Raw genomic sequence first — 24,629 nt, 5'->3', positions numbered from 1 at the left:
TGTGCCAAATATCTTTCTTGTGTTGACAGTAGATTTTTGTAATGGAAAAAATTACTACCCGCTAAATTGCTTTGATACTTTATTCAGGTAAAACATGATTTATTTATTATTTTCAAAATGGGTATTATTTATCCTTCTGTTACGAAAAAGTCATCTTGGGTATGTAGATTTTTCTGTTTGATTTTATGGGCTTCATTACATTCTATAGAGTTATTTTTTGACAACGTTAAAATCTAATGAATACACAAATAAGGTACAGATCGATAATGCAAAAAAAGACAAAAAAGACTGAAGGAATAGTAAGAAATCAAAAAGGAGAGAGACAAATTGTTGGAAAATGATGGTTATGAACACAATATATTCTAAAACACATCATGATGATATAATTATGTGGTTAGAAACCAGCGACATTCTTTACCCACTTGAAATACCTTATTGTGATGATATAAGAATTAATATTTGTTCAGTGAGGGAAAATTGTCAGGTATGTGTATAGTACTGCAACCAGAGTTCATTTTTTAAAACTTCAATGGTCCGGAAGAACACACACCTAAATTATATATCGATAGTAAGAGGAAAACGTGTACAATAAAAAAAAGTTGGGTCGTAAAAATCCAGAGTGGTCACAATTTTGTAAAATTGAGGTCAAAGGTCAGACCTAAAAATAACAATATTTCAACCATAAAAAAGGAAAAATGTTCTGATATTTATTCAATAGAATGCTACAAAAACGATTCAATCATAGGCATATGCTATAACAGATGTTAAAACGAAAAATTTGACTTCTTATATGAAGAGCTGCCATTACAAAATGGTGTTGATTTGGAATCTTCTGCTTTTTTTTCCATTTATGACATAGCAAAATAATAAGTGGCCTTGACCTTTTCACATCCATAAACTTTTATATGTTGTATAGTGTTTCACTATGGTATATTACAGAATTATTTTCTAAACCATAAAACACCAGTTTATCAATTATTTCAATATTTTTTCTATCTTTGAAAAAAACAAAATTCAAGCGCTGAAACAGTGTTTTTAATTTTGCATCTTAAAGGATGTGTATTTTGTGAAAATTAGTATATAGTTATAGTTAAATACATATTGTGTATTTGCAAAGTCTGGACAGATCAGTTATAACACAAAATATACTAGTCACCAAGGCGAATGTGAGGTTTAAAAAAACTTGAGTGTAAAACAAAGTCAGTTTGGTGCATAAACATTTTCTTAGTGGGATAATTCTGGTAAAAAAGTTTACTTATTCATTTTTTTAAGGGAAGGATGAAAATTATACAATGCAATGCCAATTTTCTAATGTTGTAATTCAAAATCAGTCATGATCCTTATATAACTTTTAAAAGCGACACACAATAGCTCAAGTATTCATTAAATAGGGACATGCATCAATATCTTAGTCATCATATGCGAATTCAGTACGCGTATTAGCATTACAACACATTTCCCTTTTTTTACAAGAGCAAGTTCGGCGCAGGACAGAGTTTGTTCAAAGCAAACACAGTGTTTGAGTACAAATGCTATCTGGAGCGTAAATACCTTCATGATTCGGTCAAACACGTCCGATATAGTCTTACCTTTGCATAGGAAACACAAATGCAATGTGAGTACAAAGTTTCGATCAATGTTCGTGACCCATATTCCCATATGCATATGCATGATATATCTGCACTCAAATTCCAAATGTAATAGGGCGAATGTTGCTACAAAAACGATTGATTTTGTAATAGCAATACATTTACGATTTTTTTTTATCTTTAGGAACAATATACGGTTTTGAAGCGCCTTTGTGTTATTTTTCGTCTTTAACTAACAAATAAACTTAAGAGCCTAGGCTCCGTGTTGAATACCAAACCGTGACTTATAATGGTTTACTTTTATAAATTGTGACTTGGATGGTGTGTTGTATCATTGGTTCCATACCACATCTTCCTATATCTATTAAGAAGCTATGCGGGCATCATTTCCATAGAAATACCAAAACGAGGACATAGCTCATAAGAGCAATGGTGGCAGGGTAAAGTAATTGTTCTTCTTTTAATGTATCCTTGATATTTTCAGACACACCTTGGTGTAATTCTGAAAGTCTGAACATAGACTTCAATTGTCCTGCAGCAGATATGGCAGCCCCTATATTGAGTTCAGAGCTAAACTCTATATTTCATATCCCTTGGCCCCACTTTGTCTAGTTAGTTCTGGAGTTTGGCAGTTTGGTAAGCATCAGAGACAATCTTGGGTAAAAGTGATCGGTATATGTAGCGAATGTGCTACATGAGAAAGGCTTTTTCTTATGGAAGAACATATCACATCACTTACAATCGTTATTAATGAACTGACAGCAAGTTCGAATTCTAAGTTGTCAGTAACTGTTTTACCTAATTGCAAAGGTGTTGACTTCAATAAGTACTTGGTTATGCATGGATAAATGATCACTCACATTAATAAGCACAATTTAAAAGACTGTCATCACGTTTAGAGGACTACGTTTTGTGTAGTTTTCTGGTTTTTTTTTAAAGGTTTTTCTTTTACACAAACAACCTGTTTTAATATCCAAACTACAAGGAAAAAACTGAGCGCGAGATCGTATAAAAGTGGTAGGTTGTGAGGATACATGTCGATCAGTTTGATCACATATATGGATTTCTGTTGTTTCTAATTTAAAGTTCCCCAAGGGTGACTGGGGAAACGAAATATGGTCACTTGGTCTTCTCCCGGCCGGCAGTAAAACGAAGTGGGGCGTCCTTTTGGCTGTTCGGGATGTATCAAGTTTGCAGTCACGTTTGTAACGTTTGCAAGTAGTTCTGTAAACTAAAATATAATATCAAAATATGTCAGCCGGAACGCAAACATCTGATTTGTCCGTTAAAACCCCGGATATGCGGCAAGAGAATCAATGGAGATAATTTATGGAAAAGCTGTCAACAGATGTCGCTCCGCGATTAAAAGAAAATTGGCCGTGAACGACGCATCGAAAAATCGCAAATTTCATTTAAAATAAACGGAATTATTGACCGATCTTGAAATCGTTTCATCTAAAGTATTAAAGCAAATTACATTTATCAAAAAGGCGAGATGACATAAGCCATTTAAATGAATTCAAGAGATTCTTTCCATTTTGTGAAACGGACATTTTTTTCACATCGACTGCCCTGGTCAATTTTTCTGCTCATAACGAATCGTCACACCGCCGGTTTACCTAGTGAAAATAAATATGACTGGTATATTTTGATACATTGAGGCACGGAGAAGAGCTACAGTAGGGTCATATGACGTTACCAGTCGATATAAAATACTTAAGCGGCCTGTCAAACTCAAAGCATAAATGTAGGTAGCGGGAAACAAAATCATACAATGTTAACCTTCAAGCTAATTTTAACTTATTTTTTCCCTTTTTCTGCCCCACTGACGTAGTCGGAATTTCACAGTTGAAAAAGATTGTTTACCAATAATAATGTCCACGTGTTCATCTGCAAAACGTATTTCTGACTCCTTGAAAACTAACAAGACACTAATTTATAAATTTAAAGACAAAAAGAAAAAAAATGGATGGGGGCAACATTCAGACCATGAATATTTTATTAAAAAATGTAACCCTCCTCCAACACCTAAAATACTGATATTTGTTATCATGCTCAGCATTCTGATCATATGTCCATATATGAAATAGCATACAAATAGAATAAAAAATGAAAATGGGGAATGTGTTTGAGACAACGAGCCAATCAAATCCAAAATGCATAAAACAACCAAATTAAGGTAAGCCATCAATGTGTCTTCAACACAGCAAGACATCCTACAATAAGTATGAATTTTAAAAGTTGAGATTGACAGGGACCAGCCCCATCCACACCACCTTTTTTTTGAAAGCTAATTTGATGATAACAGTATATATTTGTATATGCCCCACTTCTCCCTCTGTTTATAATCCTTATAATCTGCATCTGGTTTAATTAAAATTGCTAGGAAGGGCACTTAATGCCTATCACCCATATTTCTCAGACTCTTATGTCGTTCTATAGACTTTTTTGTTTTTCTCCTTTTTGATAATTTCAAGAAAAATGAAACATGCACATGTATATTTGTATCTAAAGGCTTGCTGATATACTGTGACTCAGTTTTTTCTCCAATTAAGGTTACTTCTTTAGACTTTTCTATATTTAGTGTTGACCAACATATGTTCATCCTTACAGCCAAATGGATATAATTGAACATGTAATTGTATAAAATTTGTATAGGCATCCATCATACTCATTTTGGGGCTCTTCTAAACATCTAAAGAAATTTATTGACATGACAATTAATTTTTCTTGTTAACTTTCACATGTTTCAGTCTATTAAATTATGAGTTCAGATGTGCAGCATTTAAAGCTGGTACAGTGTATGTTATAGTTCATGTAAACGTTTCAATGTTCATGATGTTACAATGCTCATGTAGATTATAAATTGATGTGTATAGTCCCCTTTCAACAAAGTTGAAGGGGACTTTAGGTTTGCACCCTGTCCATTTGTCTTTCTGTCAATCAATTTGTCTGGCAAATCTAGCTGTCCACACTTTTTTCTCATGGTTAAAAGATAATGGTTTGATATTTGCTATATCTATTATTATAGTATAACCATGACAAGTTACAGATCAAGATCTAATTTTGTTCTGTTCCAATGAGTTTTTGTAGAATTATGGCACTTGGACTCGGGAAAATCACATACGTTATCTGTTTACCGCATATATAGTTTAACCTTTACAAGTTTCAGATCAAGTTTGAATATTGTTCTGATTTGATAATATTTTGCATAGTTATATGATCCTAAGTCCTAGAAAAATCACACTATTAATCTTCTGCACTTTTCTTTTAAGTCGTCCGGACTCCCAGACTACCATTATACTGCTATGATATTTGGTATCTATAGTTTTAACATGACAATTTACATATCAAGTTCAAATCTGGTTTGAGTATAAAATATTTTTTAACTGGTAGAGGATGGCCATACTCTCAGAATGCTAGATACTTTCCATGCTGGTCTGCGTCCATACTTATAATTAAAACTATATATGCATAATTTATAATGCTGTTTCTCCCATTTCACAAATACCTCTATTTGTATGTATTTACTCAGGTTCATATAAATATTGAAGATGTATGATAAATGTATACAATGTACAATATTCTGTAATTGTCTGCCTTTTGTTAAGAATTTCAGATTCTTTAAAACATAAATGAGAAGTTGAGAGCTTCATAATATGGCCATTGAAATGTTTATACCATTATGAAATATTGTGTGAAATGTGCCAAAAAAGAGTGTCTAAATTTCACTAAAATGTACATTACTTACATGGGAGATAAGTCTGATTGCCTTAAATAAAGAGCTGTAAATTGAGTGAAAAGGTGCACTAAGGAAGACAACTCTTACATTTTGTTTTAGATTTATTTTGAACACAAAGTTTTTTGGGGGATTTCAAACAATTCACATGGATAAAATTTAAGATAATATATATATATATATATATATATACAACTCGTCTAAACATCAACCCAACAATGTTAGATCTGTAAATTTGCTTTCGCAAATTTTTGGTTCTTCCCTCGCCGGGATTTGAACCCATGCTACTGTGATATCGTGACACCAAATCGCCTGCACTGCAGCCGTCCCGCTAGACCACACGACCACCTGGGCTCTCAAAAAAAGAGCTTTCGGTGGCCATATGTTACCTTTCCACGTCAGTTTTAATCTAGCGGCGTACTACAGTACATGATATATAAGGCATGAAGATGTTATTGTTACAGATCAGCTAAATTATCTATAGTAAAGGATCCTACAAATTAATGTAAGATACAGTCACAGAAAATAATTATATTCATAAGTACGTCTGAGTCAGTGACAACCCTACAACAGATGTATCCATCGGATCGCCATCAATGATGGTGATACATGGCTGTGTACATAATGTATATACAACTCGTCTAAACATCAACCCAACAATGTTAGATCTGTAAATTTGCTTTCGCAAATTTTTGGTTCTTCCCTCGCCGGGATTCGAACCCATGCTACTGTGATATCGTGACACCAAATCGCCTGCACTGCAGCCGTCCCGCTAGACCACACGACCACCTGGGCTCTCAAAAAAAGAGCTTTCGGTGGCCATATGTTACCTTTCCACGTCAGTTTTAATCTATATATATACGTTTTTCGTTCTATTCCTGTAATTGCACCTTCCTGTTTTCAAGTCCTAAAAATTGGGAAATTGAGTATGATTTTGTATGTTTTCTTGAACAGGCCAAGCAGGGCTAAGCTGCTACTGGACAAGACAAATCATGCCATCTGTGTATTTTTTTGTAACCATGTGATTTAGAAGCAAGCTGTTATATTTTGTTGAGAACTGACAAATTTTTGCGGTCGTATATTTGTATCACTTGCCTTCGTTTGAAGACAGATTGTTTCCAGATAATAATTGTAGTAATCTATGAAATTTTAAGACAAAGTTTATAACCACAAAAGGAAGGTTGGGATTATTTTTGGGGGTTAGGCTGATAACAGATTAGGAATAAGGGAACAACATGGGGCCCAAATAAGCATTTCTTTTAGTTTCTAGACAATAAAGTGTAAGTGTATGAATGTCTCTGGAATTATACCACACATTTCCATACTTCAAAGGGATGGTTAAGATTGACTTTTGGAGGTTATGGGTCAAACCATTTAGGAATAAGGGGGAAAAGTTTGTTTTTTTCTAGTTAAAGGACAATTAATACAATTTAAAAACAGTGTAAGTGAGGAAATCCAATCCCATTTAAAGCAAAGTGATGTGTATGGTTGATTTCCTCCCTTACGCTACTTGTACATTATGTATTATAAAAAATTATGATTGTCTTGAGGTCATTAGACGTTAATTTATTCTTAGCAGTTAGTATTAATTAATATTAATATTAATAGCCATGACTATGTATGTCATTTTATATTCTCTGACTTTTATTTATTATAAATGGTTAATTGCAGGGATTACAGGGATAGGACTTAAGACTTTCACAATTGTAGCCCACATCTTAAATTTTGTAGCCCAGATATATAGTCCTTTACAAAGGAAATTTCAGTAGCCAACACAAAATTTTAGGGGCCATTGGCCTGTGGGCCCCTGCTTATTTCATACCCTGGATTGAAGTTAAAATTGAAGTTAAAATTTTGTCATGGATCCAACAGCTTAAATTTTGTAGCTCCCATATATAGTCAAATACAAGAAAAGAAGAAAGTTAAGTAACCCACACCAAATTTTAGGGGGCATTGGTGGGTGGCCCCTACTAACTTCAAACCCTGAAATTATGGTTGCAAACTCCAATAGAAATAGAAGTGAGATTCTGCCCATACTTTGAGGGAAAGATTTTTTTTTTAAATAAGAGAAGAGAAGGTGAAAATAAAGGGGGGGATAAGAATTAATTTGTTTTTGGCGGGGTGTTAAATAAGTATTAAATGTATTATTTTGATTTTTTTTTTGGGGGGGGGGGGGGGGTACATTGTAATATTCAACACCATAGTGTATTGCCCAACAGATAAAAATTTTAAAAAAATGTTTTGGGGGAGGGTTTCAAATAACAACAGCATAGTGTAATTTTTGTTTATATAAATTCAAATCATACATGTCATATAACCAATTTTACGTGTGATATTATGTACATTTTGACCCTAACTTTTCAGGTTGGACATCTGCCATTATATCCAGCTGCGCTTAACAAAGCATTTTATTTTACTAATTAATTCACTTCTGTTGTTTTATTTTTATTATTACTCATTTATAATTTCATTTATTTAATTTGATTGTTATTATGGTTTCATTTCCTTTATTTATATTTTTACATTTTAGTTTACCACATTATCTTTTGTTTTATAGTTGCATAAGACAGGTCACATAACAGTTCAGGGTCAATTATATAACTTATAATTATAAAATTTCAAATTGCTAAGCATTTTTAAGTTTTCCTCTTTTAGAGGTTGGTTATGTTATGTTATGCTGATTTAATAATGGTGATTCTAATATTTCTTTTATCTTTTTTTTTTTTTATTTTATGTTGCTTTACAGTTTGTTATATTCATATGATATTAAATACTTTCTTTTCAAAAATGTAATGCAATTGCAAAGTTTACTTCTTTTGAAAAAGATTGAAAAGTATAATTTAAAAAAAAGACACAATCATGCAATCAGTTAAAATAACTTAAACAATCCAATTAGAAAAGAACCAAAAATAGCAAGAACTAGATCTGGTTTTGCTGGTTTCTATGTTGTAATGTAAAAGCCAGGAGTAGAACTTTGTTATATTAAAGGGATGTAGGATTTTCTGTGTGCTTAACAGAACAATAATTTCTTTACTGAAAAATGAGATCAATAAGATTTACTACATATTTGTTCACAATTATTTAAATTATTTAAATCATAAAAAAAATCTTGAAATCCTTTTTAATGAATTTATTTGGTTTAAACATGATAGTTTAATAAGATTTTTTGTTTACACTTTTAAGAAACTTAAGTTAAGTATGAGTCCATTTTCAATGAAGTAGTACGTGTATACATATTTGTGAAGGGCGTTTCTCACTGCATTGAAGACCCATTGGTGGCCTTCGGCTGTTATCTGCTCTTTGGTCGGGTTGTTGTCTCTTTGACACACTCCCCATTGCATTTCCATTCTCAATTTTAAAACATGTGAATACATGTGGTAGTTTTTTGTTCATTAAGGAACTAAAAGTTGTTTTTTTTTTTTTTTTTAAATTATTCGTCTTGTTTTAAACTTTTGTTTTTAAAATTCCAATAGGGAACATACTTTATATTATTGTTTTAAAACTATAAAATAAGAGACTTAGTGATCTAAAATTACTAATTTCAGTTGAAAGGTTCAGAAATAAATGATAAATAATTTGGTTTAAAGTTTGCATCCAAAAATATATATAGATTTACACTTCATATTATTTGGCATTGGCTAAATTTCTTCCTATAAGTACTTTTAAAATTCATTTAGATAAATTTGCAAATAACAAATGAATTTATTGAAATGTATTGTTTTTTTTATCTTCGTTATATGTTTATGTGTTAAGAATCAGAATGTATTGTTTATTGTTGTCATTATGTCCCGTCAGGTGCCCTCAATTGGAAAATCAAGAACTTTGAACTTTGAAATTTTTTTTAAATGTGTGTCCAAGTTTTTTTCAAATGCATTTCCCCCGTTAAATGGTTGAAAAAGGGTTTTGAATTACCAATGAAGTGGTAATAAACAAGAGTTCTGCTCATGATTCAGTTAAAAGTAATTGATTATTTTCTATTGAAAAAATAAACACTTTGCAGAATATTCTGTATGCCAGATATAATCTTGAGAAGTAAATTTAATTATTTCATCTGGATTTTTTTCGAAGATGAAGTTCATAATAAATTCAATATATATTTTTTTAGTAATACTGCCTACAAATCAATAATAAGAGGAAAGCATTTGTTCAATCAGTCATTTATGATCACCGTCGTATTGTTGTTGTTTTAGGATCGAGTTATTCCCCTTGGAACGTCCTATTTTTCGACTTGTTGAATCATCACACCGCCGGTTTACCTATCGAGATCTTCTGTCAGTGGGCTTTTCTTCAACAAAATATCAATAGTTATCATCTCATCTATATGAATATACGTTACTATTACGTGTGTCATTTCAATTTACATTTATTTATTTTCAAGTATCACTTCCGCGGCCCGTATTTTCATCTGTTATCACCCAATTTACAATGAAACATTGTATTTTCAGCCTTTTAATAACAACGTAGTAAAAGTTTGGACCCTTCCGCATCAAATGGTATACTTGGTTTAGAAAGGGAAATAAGTAAATTGCCTTTACGCAGCATTTTTCGTGACGTCAATGCCGTTTCTAAAAAATGCCATTTTTTTAATGGAAAAGCGCGTGAGCTTTGTCGCATTTTCGACGCCATTATGAGAATTGCTTCCCGGCTGTGTAATGACGCTTTTATAATACATATATTGATTAAATAGATGGTTTAACAATATCACCACAAACCATTAAAGTCTGAAATGGCCTATATTTGTACTCTACTGTACTGATTTTTACTCGACCAGTCTGAATTGGTCTGACTTTTACTTAAAAAATTAAACTCATCTCTAAACAAATAGAAAATCAGACATGGCCTTATTGTATAATAACAGTTACTGATAATATTTATGACTATTCTTCAGTGCATGGAAACAAGAAATGTGGTAGCGATAATCTTATTATTAACGAAGGGAAATATACCACACTTAGATTTTGAAATTTTGTTTAAAAGGGGAAATGGCTCAACAACTTGCATTGTTGACTGTCAATTTTGTGATATAAATCGGGACGTTAGAGGAGGTGTACGATGGAAATGTTTAAACTGTGACCTTAATCTTTGTGAAAATTGCAAGACTGGAAGACATTCAAGAATCAAAGATTCAAATCAACATCGTATTATCGATATACAAGCACTAAGAACTGAGTCTAGTCCTACCTTAACGGTAGCGGAATGGACTAGGGAGATGGATCTTCACAAAATTGTATGTTTAGAGCATCCAAATAAAACATGTTATCACTTTTGCAAAGAGTGTAAAAAGCCAATCTGCCCTTCATGTTTTCTTGAACATCGTGATCACAACCTTATTGAACTTGAACTCATTTACAAAGATCAACAACTAAGATTGAAAAATATACAAAGAGAGATTGATAACGATTTGCAAACACTTCCTGGAATGATGACAATGATAATTAAGGAAGAGGAAGAAATATCAAGAAACTATGATGACGTCAGATTTAAAATAGAGCAGAGAGAAAGTGAAATAAAAGTACAAGCAACAAATGATGCAAAACGTCTTTTGAAAGATCTAGAGGAGTTTCGAAAAACTGAAAATACAGTTATATATCTGAAGTAGCAAAAAGTACGTGTGTATGAAGTAAACCTGAAACATCAAAAGAACAAGATCCAGGATACTTTCAAATCGCACGAAGCAACTTCTATTCTAACATCTATTGGGCAAATAGACAAAAAGATAGCACTAGAAAATACTGTAAAAGGACCAAAACAAAAGTTTATTTTCAAGACTCCTTCTTCTCATTGCATCGATTTTGGATCTTTGATTAAAATACCAGAACTTTTTATCAAAAGTAAATATCAAATTGAAGATATTAATGTTTCTGGAATTAAAGGCAAACATGGAAATTACGCGACGATAGTATTTAAGAAGAACAAGCTAGGTGTATATTTTCTAGGAAATGTCTCTTTCAGTGATTCGTGGTCCAAATGTATCATTTCAAATGAAAAAGAAATTTCGGATGATGTTTTTGACTTGACAATTACAAAAGATGGCATTATACTCTTTTCAATGGCTCAAAGCTCGGAGATAAAGTGTATTACCAAAAACAGTGAAATAGAAACCTTTTCGTCCCTCGAGCCAAAACAAGTTCGAGGCATTCATACCTGTGACAATGGAAACATTTGGGTTGGGTTCTCAAGTTTTCATAATGGCGAACAAAGTGGTCTCTTAGTTCTGAATGAAGAAAAATTACAGATTAAGACATTGAACTAGACATAAATAATGAAAAAAATATTTTCTTTCCCTGATAAAATTACAACCAACAAAAATGATGACATTTGTGTTATAGATAATAGATTCTACGAAGGCAGGGTCGTTGCATTAAATGAAGGAGGTCATGTAAAATGGACATATAAAGCGCATGACATGGACAAATTTAATCCTTGTGACATAGTGACAACCTCTACTGGGTTAGTAATTATAACTACAGACTACTATGGTAATGTCGTTCATATTTTATCCGAAAATGGCGACTTCCTAACAAAGTTCGGAGGAGATGAAGTCAATATATCGATGGTTAGATGTTTAAACAATGATCAAGAAGAGAATTTGCAAATTGCATGCAATTTTTTGGACCATGTTGAAATAATGATAGCGAAAATCTTGTGAGTCCATTTTGCTTTTGTGTGGACTGAATCTCAACTGCTCAAGTTGTTCTAATACCAAAATACTAATAAAATGTATATTAATTGATGTTAATTAAAGATTAAAATAATTCAAGAAATATTGTGTGGAATAAAACAGGCCGAATATGGTAACGGTTTTGCTCATTGATGAAGGTTGTACGGGTACCTTTAGATGCTTATACCAACGTTGTTTTTACAGTTGAGTTGTCTCATAGGCAATCATTCCGCAACTCCTTAATACTAAATAATTCAAGAAATCTAATGTGGAATCAAATCGGCCGCAGGGAAAAAAAAACAGCAAACGAGGTCTGGCAAGATGATACAAACCGCCGGCATTTTTAATGTTGGCATGTATAGGTGTTCTTCTGGTAACAGAAGTAACAAAAGTTCCTCTAAGGAAAATTAGAGTGAACGAGGAGCGCGACCCCACACTGACGCTAGGCCATAACTCGAATAACGCTTCCTCGGTACTCGGAGGATAAAATTCAAAACTGGTAACAGTGATGAACCGGCCGCTATGGTAAACAAGAGAAAGCCGTTTATAAAAAACACAACTTCCCTGTGGTACCACAGTAGAATATTTTAACACATGGTCTAACGTAGAATTATAGGGTCATGACCCCCCTGTCATCTTGCCAGATCCCGCCACTGCACCAGTACTGCGACAACTGTTTTATTAAAGATAATACCAACAAACAATAAAAATATCAAAAAACATTAAAAAGAAATAAGTGTTCTCCTTTCTTAGTTAGTAATCGTCCACCATCAAGATATCAGCATTTTATAAGATGTGTAAAAACTAGCACTGTCTATTTCAAATCAGCATCAATTATTTATATAAGAATGTTTCATCTTCAATTTAAAAGCATTCGGAAAAACGTTTAATCGCAATAACATTTCACGATATAACTGGACACAACCACTGCAATATTGTGTTATTATATAGAGTCGAAAAGTTCATCCTCTACGATAATTGCCATACTCTATTAAGTCCAAAAATCAATTGTCTCTGGCTGAATCCGTTCCCGGTCTTCCTAATCTCACTCAGCATCCTGAAAAACATAAAAAAACAACAGCAGAACAAATAATCCAAAATAGGAGAATGTCGGGGTAGGTGGGTGGGATTAAACCAGCTTCCCGTTCAAACGTTAGAAAATTTAGAAGTGACGTCACAATACGGTAACGTCACGTGACAGACACGGTCAAAGTTCAGAATGCAAATAAAAAGAGGGTACTCAGAAATAAATGCGGAATTTTAACTTTTATTAAACCTGTATTATCAGTAAACCGATAAACATTATTAATTAAAGATTAAAATAATTCAAGAAATATTGTGTGGAATAAAACAGGCCGCATATGGTAACGGTTTTGCTCATTGATGAAGGTTGTACGGGTACCTTTAGATGCTTATATCAACGTTGTTTTTACAGTTGAGTTGTCTCATAGGCTATCATTCCGCAACTCCTTAATACTAAATAATTCAAGAAATCTAATGTGGAATCAAATCGGCCGCAGGGGAAAAAACAGTAAACGAGGTCTGGCAAGACGATACAAACCGCCGGCATTTTTAATATTGGCAAGTAGGTGTTCTTCTACTAACAGAAGTAACAAAAGTTCCTCTAAGGAAAATTAGAGTGAACGAGGAGCACGACCCCACACTGACGTTAGGCCATAACTCGAATAACGCTTCCTCGGTACTCGGAGGATAAAATTCATAACTGGTAACAGTGATGAACCGGCCGCTCTGATAAACAAGAGAAAGCCGTTTATAAAAAAACATAACTTCTCTGTGGTACCACAGTAGAATATTTTAATATATGGTCTAACGTAGAATTATAGGGTCATGACCCCCCTGTCATCTTGCCAGATCCCGCCAAATGAGAAGGTCTATACAGTCTCATCCCCAACGAAACGAGTTTACTATAGAAATATAAGTTATAGACTCATCAATTAGGAAATACTCCACGGTCCGTCAAGCCTGAATAAATCTCTATATTGAGCTTTTATATTTGGATGGCAAATTACAAGGCCATGATTTAATTCTTCATGAATATATTGAACAGATGCATTAACTCGTTTACGAGTCGAATTGATAGCCACCTAATTTTCTGACAAGTGCCAGTATCTAAGAGGCAAAATTTCACTCCACACCAAGGAGAGATTTGGCAGTAACACATGTAATCACATAATGTCCAACCTTATCTGATCAATAAGCTTTTTTCCTTTGATTAAACCCAAAACTTAGAACCCAAATGGATGATCAAAATTTGTGGAGGTGGATAACATCTAAGATTCTCTTCAACTGAAGGAAACAATTTTTTTAATTTTTTTTTAATTTTTTTTTTCATTTCCTCCATTTCGTCCCTCGCTGGCCATACCAATAAAAATCTTCACGCTTCTGGCGGCCCAATATACAAAAGATGATCCCATGACCAAAACTTGACGGGGTTCTACAATGACAAAAGTCTTACTGTTCTGTTTAAACCTTAAAATACAGCTTCGAAAATCTTCGTATCTATAAATCTTTCAAATCCGAATAAAACTAGTGTATGCATCAGAAAACCTAACGTCTCGTCCCCACTTCCTATCTGAATCAAAAGCTTCCATTCTGCTGTAATGGGAGGATCCGCATATTCTAAACAATTGTGTCATTGTGATAGAATGTAGTCTTTAACGCCACAAAAATAAAGTGGATTTCTTAAGTATAGAAATAAACTGAAAAATAAAATGTTAAAACAAGTGTTTGTCAGAAGCAGGGTATCTTAATCCCCAAAAGGCACGCAACAGGACAAAGATCTGCTTCCCTTTGAGGAATAACCAAAGTCGTTAAAGTACCTCTCTTGTCAGCTTTCGAACTACAAATCTTCAAATGCAATTCATATTTATTATTTGATATTTAAAGAAAATTGTGTGGGCTCCGATATATGTGCAGTACTCGTATCGGCCGTGAGCTCACCTATTCTTAATAAAGCAAAAAATGCAGAAGCGAAAAGACAAGATTTACGAGAGGAGCAAACGGATGGTAGTGATCTTAAAATTTTGTGCAAAAGTAACAGGAGCGCGAATATCTCATAATTTGGGACTCTTCCTTCGAACTCCCTCTAACATTTAGAAACTATGAAAGTACATGTAATGTCAGTTACACCTAATAATTTATGAGGTATGGCTAATCCCGGATAAGTATCATGTATGTATTGATTGTAGATGATGTAAAACCAGAATACGATAAGTAAGATATAAAACATGTGAACACATCAATTTGTATAGGCCATGCTAATTTAAGTCATATTCCTTGCTGATTGATAATTCGAGGATGACTGATTGACATCCCCTGTCACCACGCACAAAACCCACAATTCCTGATCAATGACACCCCGGGAAGATGATGGAAAGCGCTCTTTTTTTAGTCGGTACTGATCATCGTACACGGCCCAGGCATTTTTAGTACCCCTGGACGACGCTAATCGAATGCTTTGCATATATTTCAAATACTCTTGGGCTTTCATAGGCCATTTTTCTAATAGAATTGCCATATAAATCATAAAGACCGAAGTCCAAATTTCTATATTGTTCAAAGAATCTGGTTTCTTATTAACCACAGTCAGGGCACCTCCTTTCAAAACAAAATCGCCATCCAAAGTTGAATCAGAGCCCAAAACTGCAGCAGATTTTAGCAATAAACCTAAATGAATAAACTCACCTCGGCAAATTTTCTCCTTAATCTTTAATGGAATATGAGCCCCAATCGGATTAAATATGCTAGGGATGCTTTCCGAAATGTGATTAACTAGGGAAATTTCATTACTGGCCGAGTGCGAGCCTGTAATGAGCGACTGTGGCCTCCTACTATGATAAAAGGGGGTGATTTTTTGTCCCCTGTATGCGTATACATATCATGACTATCCTGAATCGCTGGGACCATCTCGACTTGGGAAACTATACTAGAATCATTATTGGCTGCTCTTCTGTTGGTTGTTGTGGTGACATCGTACAATTCATGTCGCTAAGAATCTGTACTCGACATCGGAACTCTCGGAGATGACGGTCCAGGAATGGCTACTGTCACAGGGTCCAACTGCGCACTTTGGTTTTGGTTGGAGGCAATAATTTCGTCTCCGCTTGCGTTTACCATAACTTGAGTTGAATGACTACCCGCCGCAATAATGTTTTGATTCCCACGAGGAGCCATGGGTCTTTTTGGATCAGAATGCACATGACTTTTACTAACATTTGGTCTTTTACGCTTAGAAGTAGCATTTTTCTCTGCACCAGATCGTTAACTATTAGGCGTTTGCCTATTTCTTTCTGAGGTTTCATCTGTGTTGAGGATGGAACTGGATTTTACAAAAACAAATTTGAACCAGCTTCCCGTTCAAACGTTAGAAAATCGATCCAGCTTACCGTTTGAGAACCTTTATCTTGTTATCAAGTTAACATTACATTTCAGTGTGATTGCTATGATTGATTGATTGTTGGTAGCTTTACGTTCAGTGGCAGATATTACACACATGTCTAGACACAAATCATTTAACAACGAAGCAAATAGGTTATCCTCTTATGGAGGCTGTCCGGGACAAAGGTCTCGGAAAATTTGGATTACCGTTTCAACATGCGGATATATTGGATAGAAACAGCAATTTTGCCTTGAGAAAAAACAACCTATGAACACCTCTAAGTTGTTGCAAGAAATTTTTAAACGTGTAGACAGTGTGGCACCTTCTCTACATGAGGTACTAGATTCAACGTTCCGAATCTTACCGGAAGTGACAACTTACTTGCTTATACCCGCAGAGCCATACGAACGCCAGATTTTGGCGATTAAGGTAACCATATTTCTATTCCCCAGTCAATTCTGGTTGGATTTCAGTATGACGAGTCTATTTTGGAACAGAAAGTCATTTATAGTTTGTCAAATTTCAAAGCTCCCGACTCAATAAGAATTTGAAAAAATTATTTGAGGAATTTTTGTCACTTTATATGTAATGAATGCATGCTAGGTATAAATGTACAAACAAACACTATTCAAACAACATAATACAAACATCCTAGAATATTGTCACAATAACTTAATGAACAATGAATTACAAAACATTATTGTCTGTAGTAGATATCATTTGAATTATGCGGACATTTAAGAGACTTTAAATTACTGCAGTTTCTGTTCAAACTTTATTTTATATTTGATTACATATGTTTACTGCTATTGGAACCAAAATAGTTATCTCAGATGTTGCCATTTAAACAAAATACATATATGGTTTGGCGATATCTGGCCACAGCTTTTATTCATAATATGATAGATTCATATGATATATAATATATAGAGAATAATACATGGCAAAATCCGTATCATATGTCGTATCATCCCGAGACATCAATATCAGCCCAAGGGCCTTTAGGCCCGAGGGATGATATTGGTCGAGGGTGATACGGCATGTGATACGGATTTTGCCATGTATTATACACTTTATCATATATTTCAACAGAAGATTATTACATTATATGAACTGTTTTCTGATCCATAACACTGGGTTACCTTCAGTTCTACTTTTGTCTTGTTTCAAAGGCCTTTTAAAAAAGAACTGCTCAATTACTTATCCGAAGCACCTGGGTTACCTTACAATTTGCGTGCTGTTGTTTTAAAAATATTTTGTTTATTATTGTATTAATTTGTGTGTTTTGTATTTTTCATAGTTGCATTTAGTGTGCCAAAAAATATGAAAACTTGACGTTCGTGACGTCACATACAATATGAAAACTCGACGTTCGTGACGTCACATACCAACCAATGACGTCATTCAAAAATTTTACCTATTTTGAGGAAAATTTTTCTTAAGCAAAAAAACCCAAAAAAACTGACTTTATGTAAAAAAAAAAAAAAAAAAAAAAAAAAGTAGGGGTGTGATAAAGGGTATGCGATAAAGGGTGCGCATCAAAGTTGCGCGATATGGATTAAACAGCAGGCTATTTATCACATATGCAAAATTACTGTATTTACTACTAAACATATGATAAATATATATATAGATAGATAGACCATAGATGTATAATTATGTAGATATATCTATGGTCGGTTACCCGAAGATAATATGGCAACCAGATATGTAGATAGATAGATATATATGAAAAAAAAATTGGGATGAAGTTTTTTATGGCTGGAAAACTATGTAAAAACTCAGACATCCATTCCATTTTGAGGAAGTAATTTAATTGCCTAAATTTCTTTATCTATATGGCATATTGAACATAACAAATTAATAATGCCAGAGTTTAATATACAAATTGGGCACATCACGGGGTATGGACTGTAAATAACGTGTTAGATGAACATGGAAATATATTAACAAATTATGTTTAATTTCAAACCCATGTATCTACAGTTTTATGGACTAACATAAGCACTAAAAGAGTGGCTACAAGCCATTGGAATCAACACTGAAAGAGATAAAAAAAAAAAAAAAAAACATCCGGCAAGTATACCTTTTAACATTAATATTTCCTTCAAGTCCGAAAAGGGCTAAAAAAACATGTATACTATTTTAAATCAAGGAACTTTACCTATAGATTTTGTAGCAGAAAAAAATGGAAGTTATTCTTAATAAAGTTGTAGAAGATTGGAAAAATATATACTTGTGTGTTACCAAGGTTTCAAAATACACTAGGATATGTTGGTTTCAATATAGAATCATTCATTATATCTGAAACTATAGAACATTTACTTTGGGGTTGTCATATTGTAGCCGACATTTTGCACAATCTAAATTCTTCGATTTTCGATTATGTTCTTATCGAAATTCCACTTAATTTAAAATTATAATTTTTGGCCTCTATGAAAATTATCAAGTAAATTTCATTAAAAATAAAGTTATCCTACTGACAAAGTACTTCATTTACAGATGTAAGATGCAAGATATAAAACCTCATATAAAAGGTCTTCAAAATTATATAAAAGAAAACTTGATTTTAGAGAAGCATATTTCTTCAAAATACTTAAATGTTGAAGAACACAACTTGTACTGGAACCATTGGGCTAATAACATTTAAATGAGGTAAATGTATATACATGTGTGTATATGAGTATTTGAAATTATTTGTATACTGTTATACCATACCATATGTATGCTCATATATTTCTTGTACTACTATTACTTTTATTATTATATTAATGAAAATGTTATTACTATACTTAATCCATAGATTTGTAAGTGTTAGTTTAGAGGATGTTTATTATGCTTATTTAATTCACTTGCTTGATTATTGTGCCACAAGATAAATATATCTTGATACCTGTAAATTCTTGAAGAAAAGAAATAAATTATAAAAAAAAATATATTTAAATTCCTTTGATTGTGTGTTTATCATGTTTATGGCTGACCATATCAATCGATTAAAATTGCATATTCTTTTTTTTCAATCAATGAACGTTTTAAAATCGTATTGAATAATTAATAACATGTCAGCAAGGCATGATGAAATTGACTCTATCTAAATCCTTTTTTGGCAATGGAACTGGGTTCTCGGTCATGTAATTAGAATGCGGTTAATTTAAATCCGTAAATTACTTTCATAAACTTTTCTTTTATGCATATAAAGTGCGGAAGGCATGTTTTACAAAATCACTGCTAATACAGTTATTATGAAATTATTAAATATACTCAAAATCACATTAGCATGAAAAATGTTGATGTTCTTTTGGCTGCTATATTGACACTGTATGATATATATATACATTTTAACATAACGAGAAAGCAGTACTGTTTTTTATCTGGTGAGTTACAAAACTATTTTTTGTCAATTGTATCTCATTCTGTTTAGAAAAAATGCTAGGTTCATCGAAAGGTCTTGTATACAGATAGTTTAGTAAGACAAAACAAGGTTTGTTGTTTGTTGAGGTGTTTCATATTTGTTTTTTGTACATTAATTAGGCCGTTAGTTTTCAAGTTTAAATTGTTTTACATTTGTCATTTAGGGGCCTTCTATAGCGGTTTTGGCTTTGCTCATTGTTGAAGGACGCATGGTGACCTATACTTGTTAATTTATATGTCATTGAGTCTCTTGCGGAGAGTTGTCTCAACGGCAATCATACCACATCTTCTTCTTTATATTAAGCATAATGGTTGCTTTTTTTGGGTTAAGAAACTACAAAACACTTCATTTAACGAACAATCTTTGAGAATTAGAACTACAATGTATACTGTTTCATATTATTTCATTGATGTTGAAGTTTTAAACATTTGTAATTCGTCATATAACATATCAATTATTAAAATAACAGCAACGTAAAATGATATGATATGAGAAAAGAATCTAATTAATCTTTAACAATATCAATTATTAGTGCATATCTGTTGTATGTGCATTATATTCTACAGCACAGCATAATTATTAAACTACCAAACTTTCCATTGAAAAAATCGCAATATGATAGCAAAAGTGTGACTGTTTTACAAAATGGAGATATAAAATAACATTGTGAGTATATAGATAGGCAAAATACTTTTCATTACGTGTTCTTTGTTTAGATTCATACATTTAAATAAAACTGAACAGTTATTGGGCATCAATGAAACAACCTGGTAAGTTTCAGACTGCATGTGTAAACTATTTTATAGAAAATTGGCATTATGAAGAACGAAATCCGTCTGATTACTTAGAGTACCATAATCATTGTGTTGCTGCTTTGAATATCATCTGGATGTTTTCATATCAACTGTAGTAACCAATTCCCTCCATACTTTCATAAATATGCAGAATATAAACAGATTTGTAGAAACGCAAATCAATGGTATTGATGTAGTAGTAAACATTATTATTCATCTTTAAATACTTTTTTTTAATGTTCAGATTTACTTCATTATCAGCCTTACAATACTTTTTTTTAAGTTACCAGTTCCAGTAAATACAGATCAATTTTCCTGTTTCAGAAAAAAAAATGTGTTGTCAGGAAAGATAAAAATATGTTTTACTATTGAAAAAAAAGATATAACGTATTATTACATTGGTTGCAATGAATTACATTGATTTCCCAGTTAAATAAAAACCGATAATTTCACATGTGAAATAACGTGGTTATTTCACTCTATGACGTCATACAACAATAGTCGTTGTCAAGACTTTGATAACGGCGTATCAAAACAAATTGTGAATGCGTAGAAAAAAGACATAGTTCCTTACATGTTTTACATTAATTTCTTTTAAAAAAAGCCATTTGCCAATGTAATACAAAAGAATTACTAATTAAAGAATTTAAATATAGAATATTGAATATTTTTCTCTATCTGAATTCCTCGATTAGTTATTCTATAATTATCATCAAAATGCAAGAAAGTTGTGTGCAATTTGTCTACAATTATGTTTTCTGATGTATATTTATGTTATTGTAGGGCTATGTTATTATAGAGATTGATACTATGTCTATTTGTGTAAAACTATGTTCAATTGATTTCTGTTGATCCTTAAACCTTTCGTATTATTTCAACCACAGTCAACCGAGTCAACATCTACATATTGAATTCAAACATTACCTGGCCTTCAAATTAATACTGTTTTGAATATATTACTAATTGGAAATAGGATTAAACATTCAAAATACATATGTTACTCTGCTTTGGTAGTACAAAACAGGTTTTGTTATCTTATGTTTTTTTATTAAAATTTCATTAAGTTTAGATTTGATACCAATAGAACACAAATATTCTGCTAAATTTGTAAAGTTATGATTCTGTGAAGGACATTTTATTTTAATACGTTTTGTTATGTTCCTGTTCAACGGATTCAAATTATTAGTTTTATAGTATCAACAGTAGTATTTGTATCTTCGAATTCATGTGTATATCTTTATTAGTGTTACATCCTGGGAACTGTTATTATAGAACAGACACCCATTCACCTCAGTATTTGCGGTAGGGAATCATTGAAACTTTTTTAAACGAATTGGATAAAATAAAAATATGTGCGATATTTGTTTGATACAAATTCTGAAATCTCTCTACCCACTTTTATTACAAAATAGTTCGAGAGATGGCCATGGAGACTAAACTTTCCCAACTCATAACTCTATAGGCCATCTGAAATACTTACACATATACATTGACTAAATTATTTTTTCATTGTTCTTCATCAAAATACACAATGCATCATATTTAACTTCAATGTCAAACATATTATGACAATAATAAAATTATGAATGAGCTATAACAATAAAATGGAGTGAAAGACGCGCACTTTGCACAACCTGCAGCAGTAAACCATTCAATTATCCTATAATTGAATTGTAAATTTAACACAATTCTTTAATTGAACATATAGTATATACAAAAATAAAACAACATATTTTATTACACACAATTATTTATGTGCCCCTTTGAATAAAGACCTCAAATTGATACATTTCATATCATGTAAAATGTATATGTGAACGTGCTTTTTTCCTTAACATGTCGTAGATATAGGAAGATGTGGTGTGAGTGCCAATGAGACAACTCTCCATCCAAACAACAATTCAAAAATTAAACCATTATAGGTTAAAGTACGTACCTATATATATATTATCATCAAGTTTTACATTTAGCAATGATTAAACAATATCTCCTGCATTCCATTATTGAACAATTGGAACGTTTCATTTATTTTACGCACTTAGTTCCAAAAATCATGCATATTCCAAAAATTTTCAATTATTTGATAATTAGTTAACTAACAATAAGTATTTGACATTATATACATACATAGGGAATAGTGGTGCACGCACAGTGATCGCCCCCGGACATGATAGTCGTGATATACAGAATATGAAATTATGTTTAGGTTTCTAGAAATTTATCTAATATATTGGCTTTAGACAGTTGAGTTCTTCCATTTAAACACTGAATGCTTTTATTCTATTATAAGCCTAAGCCAAACGTTTTATGAGAAATCTAGAACTAGAATGTAAAAAGAACTCTTCTATCACGTTTAATTTCATTTTTTTTTTATCAATCATTTCAAACGTGAATTTTTTTTAAGGGGGGTGGGGGATATATCATGAAACAGTTGTTTGCACTTTTGGACTTAGTCAGGGACATGTTTGCTGCCTTACTGATCACAAGGCAGAAAACATATTCATGTTTGGGTCCGGTGTGCAATTAACCAACACTACCATGTCTGGATCTACAGTGGGATGATGTATCTACACGACTCTCACGGGACGAATTTTTGGGCAAACTAATCAAAATTACATTTAACAGCACAACAATCACTCTGTTGCACATAACTTTTTTTCCCATCAGTTTCATGTTGTTTACGAAAAACAAACCTTACGCAACAAACAATAGACATTTTTCTGTTGTCTTAGATAGAAACCATTTTATTTTTGAACCACTAGCACACACATTATTCAAAATGTAAAAAAAAACGTTATACAAATTATTTTACACAGATGCAACGAAATGTTGTTTAGACGTCAACCATTACGGTTATCTTTAATCGTAATCGAATATCCGGCATTTTCCGTTCCATTCACCAAATAAATTTCAGTTATTACTCTTAGTTTCGGGGATATTGTATTAGTTAGAAACATTTAACCATGAAAAGGGAGCAAAGATCAGATACATACTGGCCTATACTGGATATGATAAAATTGAGAATGGAAATGGGGAATGAACACATTAAATGCATTGCATATACAAAATGCAAATTATATATCGCTGATAGTATCTGAAACATGAATTTGACTTAGAAATGTACATTTATGACTGATCTCTGGTATTCGGTCAGGGTCAGTTGAATCATGTCGGAGGAAGATCATACAGCAAGGAAGTTATCTTATTTAACATCATAAATGGGAAACAGTTTGCTAGGACAAGCTTGACCATAAACATTGGTTCAAAGACAATTTATAATTGACAGTGACAAGAAAGAGAATAGTCAATATACCCTCAATACCAAGTAGATTAGGCGAATACTAAATGAATCTGGCATGTAAAGGAATTTAAAAAAAGATATTATTTGATTCATTTTTACGTTAAAATATAGATATCATCAAATTCAGCTGGTATGACATGCTTATCCATCAAGTCACTATCAAATTTACCTTCACACAAAGTGTAGCTCTCCAAGTTTTAATATAAGAGATTGAATGTTAATAATCTAATGAAATACTGTTGGTATATCTTTCCATAAATGATATTCCAAGGAACGTTCTGGTCAATAGTCGTATTTAGTTGTACCTATACTCCAGATTTTTCTATTTGAAGGCATGCCCTATGTCAGTCCACATGATAAGTGCATGGATGGCCAACTGCTTAGACTTTTTTGGGGACTTTCCTTGTGCCTGGACTTTTCTTCTTAACATTCACCAGTTTGGGCATATTGGAAAATACTGGAAAAAAATGTGTAATATAGTTACGGTACATGTGGCAATAATAATACAATAGCATATGACTTAAACAATTCCAATATCAAATCTGTCTTAACAAAAGTAATATTACCTCAAGATCTCTGCTCGAACAATTATATTTGCAAGATTTATGTTAGTTTTCTATGGGTTTATGCTACATATATGCCATCTTATGCAAATTCAAGAATTATCTATACATGTAGCAATGTTTCTATTTTTTTCTATTTTCAATATTGTACGGTCAATTGATATCGCAACC

The 24,629-nt window shown here is 32.5% G+C and overlaps 1 protein-coding gene across 1 annotated transcript; it reads left to right on the top strand.

The window, feature by feature from the left end:
• The first annotated feature begins 117 nt into the window (after positions 1 to 117).
• LOC134710585 (uncharacterized) lies at positions 118 to 11,977 on the top strand. The gene is made up of 3 exons (XM_063570998.1): positions 118 to 159; positions 10,217 to 10,923; positions 11,665 to 11,977. Exons 1-3 carry the CDS (start codon positions 118 to 120, stop codon positions 11,975 to 11,977), a joined length of 1,062 nt encoding a protein of 353 aa, XP_063427068.1.
• The last annotated feature ends 12,652 nt before the right edge of the window (positions 11,978 to 24,629 follow it).

This window comes from Mytilus trossulus, chromosome 1 (genome assembly GCF_036588685.1).
Source record: "Mytilus trossulus isolate FHL-02 chromosome 1, PNRI_Mtr1.1.1.hap1, whole genome shotgun sequence".
Lineage (NCBI taxonomy): Eukaryota > Metazoa > Mollusca > Bivalvia > Mytilida > Mytilidae > Mytilus > Mytilus trossulus.
Note: the sequence above shows the minus strand (reverse complement) of the source record. Positions and strands in the feature narration are given on the sequence as shown.

Bases quoted from the DNA above. Each gene is read 5' to 3' on its own strand.
- LOC134710585 (XM_063570998.1), top strand. From the start codon at position 118: ATGGGTATTATTTATCCTTCTGTTACGAAAAAGTCATCTTGG. The intron at 160-10,216 runs GTATGTAGATTT...ACTATTCTTCAG, and splicing joins TTACGAAAAAGTCATCTTGG to TGCATGGAAACAAGAAATGT. The intron at 10,924-11,664 runs GTAGCAAAAAGT...TATAGATAATAG, and splicing joins AATACAGTTATATATCTGAA to ATTCTACGAAGGCAGGGTCG.